A 9,892-nucleotide genomic window follows, 5' to 3' on the forward strand; every position below is an offset into this window, starting at 1 on the left:
AGATCTTTTGACTGGGTTGGAATTCAGTGAAATTGCAACACAGTTAGTATAAACATTTTATCTTTCTGAAATACTCAGTTGCGGTGGATCCTGGAAAGTGACTGTTCCTCATTAAAGGGACACTATAGGCACCAAAACAACTTTAAACAGACATATGGTATGAGCGCTCCTGTAGTAAAAATTCACTATAATAAAAATTAAATTGATATAATAAATATATCTTTAATGAATAAAATACACGGACCGTATACAGATCAACCTCTAAAAGGACAATATAATACTGGTAGTACATGGTACAGATCTACATAGAACATATAAGGCCGTAATACCGCATGACACAACTACAGCCACTGTGTAACAACTGCAGAAATGTAACAATAAAGGAAACTGTGTCCAAACTTAAATAAGGAAAACAGACACAAATTCCACAATATGCAAAGCAAATAAACCTTAGTGAAAATGTACACCAGCAGTAGGCAAACTTCGATACTCCAGATGTTGTGGCCTACATCTCCCATAATGCGCCTACAGCCATCATGCCGGCAAAGCATCAATAGGGGATGAGGTCCACAACATCTGGAGTGATGAAGGTCACCGACCAATGCTGTATACTCTAAAACTGCTTCTTTAAACTAAAGTTGTTTTGGTGCTCTTTAAGGGAAGTGACCATTCTCAAGCCCAAAAGTCCAGCTGCTGTGTTTTTGTAGCCACTCGGCTTCTCATCGACACCTTTCATGTGTGTTGGATGTTTCTTTAATGTAGCGGATTGACAGAAAGTATTTATGGGATTTAAGCTAAAGATCATTAATCTGCTAGACTTGTGCAAATGCTGTTGCAAATAGTAGTTAATTATAATAATAATAATAATAAATATATACTTGAGTAGAATGTTTGAATTAAAAGCTTAACACAATTGAAAAGGATATTTTTCCATTTTAGCTGTTGTAATTTTCTGGTTTCTAATTACGTTGTTATGTGCATTCCAAAAGATTATGGGGAAAAAAAAATCACACATCGCTTTATCTGTACATGGCGCAATAGTCACAAAGTTCACATTTTTGTTGTGTTGGCTTTGATAAAATGAAGATCTAATGCGGTGACAGTGATGTCGCTTTGCTAATTTGTATGTTTTCCGTGTTCTAGATAAATTAGCTTACTGATAACAGCTGAGATAGCAGTGCTCCGAGACCTTATCGTAAAATCATGAACAATTGGCTCTTTAGAATAAAGAGTTAAACATTATTTTACAGTATGGAAAGTTGTAATTTAAAAAAACCTGTAAATCCGCAAAGTCAACAAATTAGCTTTACTGCAGAATGTGTTGGCTCATAACAAATAATACTGATAATTACAAATGTGAAGAGGAATGGAAAAAGCAGCAGGTCACAGCAGGTTGCTACATTGGTATTGCTGTCAACACCTCGAGGTAATTCACAGATCTTTCATGGCCGCGAGAGAGGGGACAATGAAAATTGGACATCGGATGTACAATATGCATAAAATTTAAATTAGCCACCCAAAACTCTGCGCTAGCAAATGACGCTCCAATTACGCTGCCAGAGGTGGAATTACTACCTCCTGCAGCAGAGAGCTTAACCCCTTAAGGACCAAACTTCTGGAATAAAAGGGAATCATGACATGTCACACATGTCATGTGTCCTTAACGGGTTAAACTCTGTATGTGCAAAGTGTCATAATGAAACATTGTCCATACAGACTCCAGGCACCATCACCACTTCAAAACACTGAAATTATCTTGGATTAACCCTGTAATATATCTATCTTCCACTGCAATGTGATGCTATGAGATGTATTCGTCTTTTATAAAAGTTGCATTTAGTGTGTATCTGAATAACAATTTTTTTTTTCATATGATGACTTTAATTATTGCTTTTTCCCATTGCATTTTACTTATTTTATTGTCTTTGTTGTTTTAGGTAGACTTTGAAGTAGCAGAAGCATGAATTCGTCGGAAGATTCGCCAAACTCAACCTACAAATGTGTATTCGATGAAGACTTTAAATACATTCTCTTACCTGTGTCATATGGTATAGTTTTTGGCGTGGGACTGATCCTCAATGTTACAGCACTTTACATATTTTTATTCCGGATAAAACCATGGAGCGCCATAACAACATACATGTTCAACTTGGCCGTATCAGATATGCTCTACGTTGTATCCCTGCCATTACTTGTATATTATTATTCTCAAGGTGACAACTGGCCGTTCGGTGTGGCCTTGTGCAAAATAGTCAAATGCCTCTTCTATACCAACATGTACTGTAGCATCTTCTTCCTTCTCTGTATCAGCATCCACCGCTTTCTCGGAATTTGTTATCCAATGAGGTCGCTTGGTTTGCTGAAGGTGCGCAACGCACGGATCACATCTGTTGTCGTATGGCTAATTGTCATTGCTTTTCAGTCTCCAATATTGTATTTTGTGACTACCAGTAGCAATGGCGACAACACCATCTGCCATGACACTTCAAGTTCAGACCTGTTTGATACATTCGTGACGTACAGTACGGTCAACCTTGCTTTGCTCTTTTGCGTTCCATTTGTTACGATCTTGGTGTGTTATAGCTTAATGACCAGAGCTCTTATGAAGCCGTCAGCAGCCAGTTCTCAGACTTCAAACACCAAGAAAAAATCTATCAAAATGATTATTATTGTGCTCATCGTCTTTAGCGTGTGTTTCTTACCTTTCCACGTTAACCGGACTCTTTACTATTACTTTCGAAAGTTGGATCTTGACTGTGATGTCTTAAATGCTATCAACATGGCCTACAAAGTGACTAGACCTCTGGCCTGTGCCAACAGCTGTATCGATCCGATATTGTACTTTCTTTCTGGTCAAAATGTTCGAAGGAATATTATGGGCAGGAGTGGAATGACTAAAATTAAGAGCAAAATTTCAACATATGTGCGAGAAACGAACTGGTCTACAATAAATGGTGCAAACAATACGGACAGCACACCAAGCCCAAGCCCAACAGTAATCACCAGGATGTGAATAATTTATTTTGCAGCTGTGTAAATTATACCAACTACTGAAAAAGATGACGAGTTATGTCTTTTAACGGGACATCTACCAATTTTTACACAGATGGCAACAATGGAAACGAACTGTTGAGACCAGTGAGATCTGCTTGTAGCCTCATTCATCTTAAAATTGCAAAATATATGAAGACAGTTTTATATCCTCTGCAAATACACAATAATATAATACTTGTAAGAGGGGGCCCTCACTTAAAATCTGTAATTATACAGAGGTGCTCGAATACCTAAGTGACAAAAATGAAGTTAAAATATATTATGAGCCAATACATTGTTTATTAAAACTATACATTTCGTCTACTATCTGCACTTTTTATGAATGTTACATATTGAATGCAAATACCCTAAAAAATAAATTAGAATTTCAAGGCATGCTAAAATCTCATAACTGAATTACAGGTGGTATTAAAGGCGTAGCCCTTAGAGATACTCACTGCAAGTCTCGTTGTTTTGCAAATAACGCTGGCTTGAGATTTCTGAATGAATGGAGCAAGGATAGACTAATCACTGACGTAGAGGTTCTACATGTCCGCAAGGCTCAAACTTGTTCAGGCGTCCTATCATGCCCTTTCATGTATAATAATTTGATTGTAAGTTTTTTGCACTTGTATGGACGGTCACCATCGAGTTACATTTCAGATTCATTTTGGAATGTAAAACATTTGCGGAATTATCTAAATTGAAGACTTAACTATTTGTTGAGTTTCCATGCTTTTTTTATAGAATATTTTTCATAAAGTAAGAAACGGCGGATATTTTTTTAACACGTGTTTAATGTGAGGAACATGACATGTTGAGGTTTACATTTGTTTAACTGTAAATTTAAAGTCTGATTTTATAGATCTTTTTGATTTTATAGATTTCAGTGTTGAGCAAATCTAAGACCAGAGAAAAGGGCAAATGTATACCCTTTTCTGTTATTTAATAATTGAATTAATTTTGGCTTTTCTAGACATGACAGCACAGAGCTTAAATGTTCCAGTTATGATTTATATAAAATTGTCCTGCAGTTTTGACCACCTACCTCAAGTGGAGTAGTATTCATGGCGGACTCACTCCTTTAAACAAAGCAATTGTAAAATATAGGCTTAACCCCTTAAGGACCAAACTTCTGGAATAAAAGGGAATCATGACATGTCACACATGTCATGTGTCCTTAAGGGGTTAAAGTTTTAAAAATTAGTACATTACAGTGATGGAACCTTCAGACTATTACTGATTGTCTATCACCTATAATCAGTAGAAGTTTAAATGTCAGTGGGAGTTTATGGCTTAGTGGGAACAAGATCGATTGGAAGTTCTAAATTGGTGGGGAGTTATAGCTCGGTAAGATCTAATGTGTTGATATGATGGTCCCACCATCTTATATATATATATATATATATATATATATATATATATATATATATCAAAACAGAAAAAAACATGTTGAAATAATTAGAAAAACCTCTCCTCCACACTGTGTAATTTATTTAAATAGTCATTATATGGCAAAAATGGAACGATGTCAGTTGATATATGTTGTTATTAAATGTTGATGGTCTCCTCTTTATAATCAGATAACTAGGCAATCTGACCTTATTTTTCATGGTTAACTAACTAGAATCTAGGAAATCTGATGTAAATCTAGACATTTTTTGTGATGTATTTGGGTTATGTTATAAGTTCTGTATTTCTGCATTTATGACATGGTTGCATCATTGGGCATTGTCAATACTGACTACACATTGATGTTGACATCATTGATCTTAACAAAGACACATGCTATATCACTGATCATAGGCTCCTGGTCTAATCCAAATCACTGCCACCATTGTCATACATTTCCAATCCTTCACTGGCTGCCATGATGGTTACAGTCAATGGGTAAAAGAGTCCAGAGAGGATCATTTTGTTTGTTGTACATAGCCGATAATCCTCTACTTCTCGATAGACTCTTGGTTGGCCATCTCGAGAGTATACTGCTCGGTCTGTGAGCAATGTTGCCTTTAAGCAGTAGTCAGTGACAACCTACCTCCATTTCATTAAATTTTAACGAAGTCTGGATGACACAAAGCACATTGTCTAGTGCTGGTTCCTAATCTAGACCTAAAAGATTTAATGATGACAAGTTCCAATATTTCCCACATCCATAGTAGAAAATATACCCACACAAATGCACGCATCCATACATACCTATGTAAAAGAGAGATATACACCCTTTCCTCAAATGTTTATGGGTCTACCAATGTTTGTATTGGAGCTTATGTGTATATATGTATATAAACACAAGCATATATGCATAGCATATACAGGCATATACATATACGTATCCTGTTATAATGTCATATTGTAAAGAATTGTATAGCAATGTATTATATTTAGTAAATATTCCTATTTCATAGAGCTACTTGTGTAGTGGATGCTGTGAATCTTAAAAAAATAATAATTTATACAACACCTTATTTTAGTAGGTAGAACGTATCTGCTTGTACAAAGGGCTGTGATGTATTTTATTTTGTTATATTAATCTAAAATAAATAGTTTTGCAATAGCTTTTGTCATTATTCTTTTAAATAAAACGATGCATTATACAGATAATGCATTAAAATGCGAAAAATAATACAAATGTAACATGACGTTCTCTTTGGGTCTGTTTGCTCTGATTTCACTCGTGCTTGGACACGTATAGTATGTGCTGACAGCTGTGTGCTTTTTTTCACAGTAGTAAATATTTTTTACAGCAATGAAAATCTGGTACGATTAGTGTTTTTTTACAACAGACGAATGCGAGAAAAAGAGAGTTGACCAGAGATTGACCTTTCAGCCTCGAGGATGGCAAAGCATCATGGGAATTGTGATACTACAACTATCGGTGGTCTACCATAGGGCAACCCGTGCAATAAATGTGCAATTAAAGTTTATGAGCTGCTTGTATATGTTTAATTTCTTTCTTATCATGATATATCAATGATTCACATGGTCTCACTTTTGGACATGAATGACAATAGGCTGGCGTGGCTACAATTCTTTGAGTTCTCTCTCAATTCATGTATTCAGCAGTGTCTCCTGACGTCATTAGTCCAGTGTTCCTTGTATCTTTTAGCTTTTTGCTGCCACCACTATATAAATGGGAATTTCAACATTAGTTCCCAAAAAAAGCAGAACTGGAGAAATCCTTCAAATCAGATACACTTCCAGTTCTGATACTTTGACCTCAAGTTTGAAAATCGCCTTGAACTCCCGACAATTGACATTTTAGTACATAACACTGACTGGAATCCAGAGAAACAAACTATTTGAAGCTGAAACCTGTACCTGTCACAATCTCTCTTTTTGCCAGGTAGCAAGTGTTTAAACAGGATGCACACATGACCTTCAAATGCAAACAGCATAATGACAGGACAGGGGGTGGTGGACCTAGATCCATGGGCGTAGGAACCGGGGGGCAGGGCCGCCATCAGGGCATGACAACCGTGACAATTGTCACGGGCCCGGCGGCCCTGGGGGGCCCGGCCGCCCGGGCCCCACGTGTATCAGCGGAACTGCCGCCGGTGCATCTGCACCGGGCCCCACACGCTGATGGGGCCCATCAGGTGGCCCAAGCATTTAGGGCCACCTGATGGGCCCTATTATCTTTAGGGGCCCGGTCAGCGCTGTAATAGCGCGACCGGGACCCTTTAAAAAAAAAAATGCAGCCGGAAGCAACTGCTGCTGGGAGGAAGTGACGTCCGGTCATTTCCTCCCAGTTTACTCCGCGCGGGAAGGAGGAGAGAAAGGCCGTGAGGAGAGGCAGCCGACTCACATCATCCCCAGCCACCCTCCTGTGACGAAATGGTAAGGAAGAGAGGAGGGTGGCTGAAAATGAGGTGTATGTGTGTATGCCAGTGTGTGTGTATGCCAGTGTATGCCAGTGTGTGTATGCCAGTGTATGTGTATGCCAGTGTGTGTGTGTGCCAGTGTGTGTATGCCAGTGTGTGTGTATGCCAGTGTGTGTGTATGCCAGTGTGTGTATGCCAGTGTGTGTGTGTATGCCAGTGTGTGTGTTTGCCAGTGTGTGTGCCAGTGTGTGTGTGTATGCCAGTGTGTGTGCCAGTGTGTATGCATGTGTGTATGTCTGTTTCAGTATTTGTATCTGTTAGAGTGTGTGTGTATTCCTGTGGGCGGGATTTGGAAGCGGGCTTGAAGGGGGGGAAGCATCCCCCCCAGCAAATCATGCGGGGGGGACAGGTTATGGTGAAATCCCCCTCAGCTCCGCCGGCCCCCCTCATGCTGCAGCTGCCCGAGCGCTCTGCAGAGAGCCTCAGGCGGCTGCAGCTTTGCCCGGGCTGGTGCGTCCATGAGGGCGCACAGCCCGGGTGCAGCATGAGGAGAGGGGCTGACAGGAGGGAAGCGCTCAGCGCTCCCTCCTGTCACTCCCTCACTGTAGCGTGGCCGAGCCCTGTATGGTCCGCGGGTACAGGGAGCATCTGTCTCCTGTACCCGACCGGACTAACAGGAAGTGCACACTGATTGTGCACTTCCTTTTAGTCCGGCCGGGTACAGGAAACAAAATCTCCCTGTACCCGCAGATCATACTGGGCTCGGCCACGCTACAATAGAGGTAGGGGAGGGGGGAGGAAGAGAATGACAAGGGAGGGAGGGGGGAGAAAAAAGAGAGTGACAAGGGAGGGAGGGGGAGAAAAAAAGAGAGTGACAAGGGAGGGAGGGGGAGAAAAAAAAGTGACAAGGGAGGGAGGGGGAGAAAAAAAGAGAGTGACAAGGGAGGGAGGGGGAGAAAAAAGAGAGTGACAAGGGAGGGAGGGGGAGAAAGAGAGTGACTAGGGAGGGAGGGAGGGGGAGAAAGAGAGTGACAAGGGAGGGAGGGAGGGGGAGAAATAGAGTGACAAGGGAGGGAGGGAGGGGGGGAAAGAGAGTGACAAGAGAGGGAGGGGGAGAAAAATGAGAGTGACAAGGGAGGGAGGGGGAGAAAAAAGAGAGTGACAAGGTAGGGAGGGGGAGAAAAAAGAGATTGGCAAGGGAGGGAAGGAGGGAAGAAAGAGAGTGACAAGGGAGGGAGGGAGGGGGAGAAAAAAGAGTGACATGGGAGGGAGGGAGGGAGGGAGGGAGGGGGAGAAAGAGAGTGACAAGGGAGGGAGGGGGAGAAAGAGAGTGACAAGGGAGGGAGGGAGGGGGAGAAAGAGAGTGACAAGGGAGGGAGGGAGGGGGAGAAAGAGAGTGACAAGAGAGGGAGGGGGAGAAAGAGAGTGACAAGGGAGGGAGGGGGAGAAAGAGAGTGACAAGGGAGGGAGGGGGAGAAAGAGAGTGACAAGGGAGGGAGGGGGAGAAAGAGAGTGACAAGGGAGGGAGGGGGAGAAAGAGAGTGACAAGGGGGGCGGAGGGGGAGAAAAAGAGTGACAAGGGAGGGAAGGAGGGGGAGAAAGAAAGTGACAAGGGAGGGAGGGGGAGAAAGAGAGTGACAAGGGAGGGAGGGGGAGAAAGAGAGTGACAAGGGAGGGGGAGAAAGAGAGTGACAAGGGAGGGAGGGGGAGAAAGAGAGTGACAAGGGAGGGAGGGGGAGAAAGAGAGTGACAAGGGGGGCGGAGGGGGAGAAAAAGAGTGACAAGGGAGGGAAGGAGGGGGAGAAAGAAAGTGACAAGGGAGGGAGGGAGGGGGAGAAAGAGTGACAAGGGAGGGAGGGGGAGAAAGAGTGACAAGGGAGGGAGGGGGAGAAAGAGTGACAATGGAGGGAGAGAAAGAGAAAGAGTGACAAGGGAGGGAGGGGGAGAAAGAGAGTGACAACGGAGAGAGGGAGGGGGAGAAAGAGAGTGACAAGGGAGCGAGAGAGATTGACATCCATCACACACACACACACACAATCACGCAACCCTTACACACACAGAAACACACAATGCATTCCTTACACACACTTAATGCACCCCATACACACACACACACACAATCACACAATCATGCAACCCTTACACACACAGAAACACACAATGCATTCCTTACACACACTCAATGCACCCTGTACACACACTCAATGCACCCCTTACAGACGCACACACTGCATCCCGTACATACACAGAAACAGCCCTTACACATACAAACACAGATTCACACAATGCATTCCTTACACACATATCAGGACATCCCCTACACACTCCACCCCCTGTGAACAAACTCATTGGTGGAACATGAAGGTGGACCCTGGGACCCAGACCTTGAGCTGTGTAAAGGGCCCCCAAAAAATTAAGCTGCTTCCCGTTCTCCCAGAACATTGATTTTTGTGACCACAGTTACAAACGGCCTCCAGAGAGCCTGTTCTACACCAGACCAGTGGAGCCAGACTGCAGCTAGAGCCCATCATCATCCTCATCTGGTTGTAAGTAGGCAATCTAGCATATTATTCGTGGCACTAATCTCTAATTTACTTCACATTAAAGAAACACTATAGTCCCCAGAACCACTGCAGCTTAATGTAGTGGTTCTGGTGTCTATAGCCTGTCCCTGCAGTCCTTTTAATGTAAACATGGCGGCACTCCAGCACTGGCGTTAGTTAACATGTCAGAAAAATAATTGGAAAGGGTTAGGGGGGCTACTAATAAGGATAGGGGGAGAGGGGTAGGTAGAAAAATAATTGGAAGGGTTTAGGGGTCTACTAATATGGATGGGAGGAGGGGGGAGGTAGAACAATTATTGGAAGGGGTTAGGGGAGTACTAATATGAATGGAAGGGGTAGGGTGGGTTCTAATATGCATGGAAGGTGTTAGGGGGTACTAATATGCATGGAAGGTGTTAGGGGGGTACTAATATGCATGGAAGGGGTAGGGGGGTTAACATGCGTGGAAGGGGTAGGTGGGGTTCTTTTGTG

The 9,892-nt window shown here is 42.4% G+C and overlaps 1 protein-coding gene across 2 annotated transcripts in view; it reads left to right on the forward strand.

Moving 5' to 3' along the window:
* Window positions 1-4,143, forward strand: part of P2RY2 (purinergic receptor P2Y2) — a 41,837-nt gene extending 37,694 nt beyond the window's left edge. The window contains exon 2 of one of the 2 annotated variants that reach the window (XM_063431618.1): window positions 1,938-4,143. In XM_063431618.1, the coding sequence (XP_063287688.1) occupies window positions 1,961-3,013 (1,053 nt within the window). In that variant the 5' untranslated portion in view covers window positions 1,938-1,960 and the 3' untranslated portion in view covers window positions 3,014-4,143. The remainder of the gene's footprint in view (window positions 1-1,937) is intronic. The other variant, XM_063431626.1, reaches the window with a different exon arrangement.
* The last annotated feature ends 5,749 nt before the right edge of the window (window positions 4,144-9,892 follow it).

Source organism: Pelobates fuscus, chromosome 1, assembly GCF_036172605.1.
Source record: "Pelobates fuscus isolate aPelFus1 chromosome 1, aPelFus1.pri, whole genome shotgun sequence".
Classification (NCBI taxonomy): domain Eukaryota; kingdom Metazoa; phylum Chordata; class Amphibia; order Anura; family Pelobatidae; genus Pelobates; species Pelobates fuscus.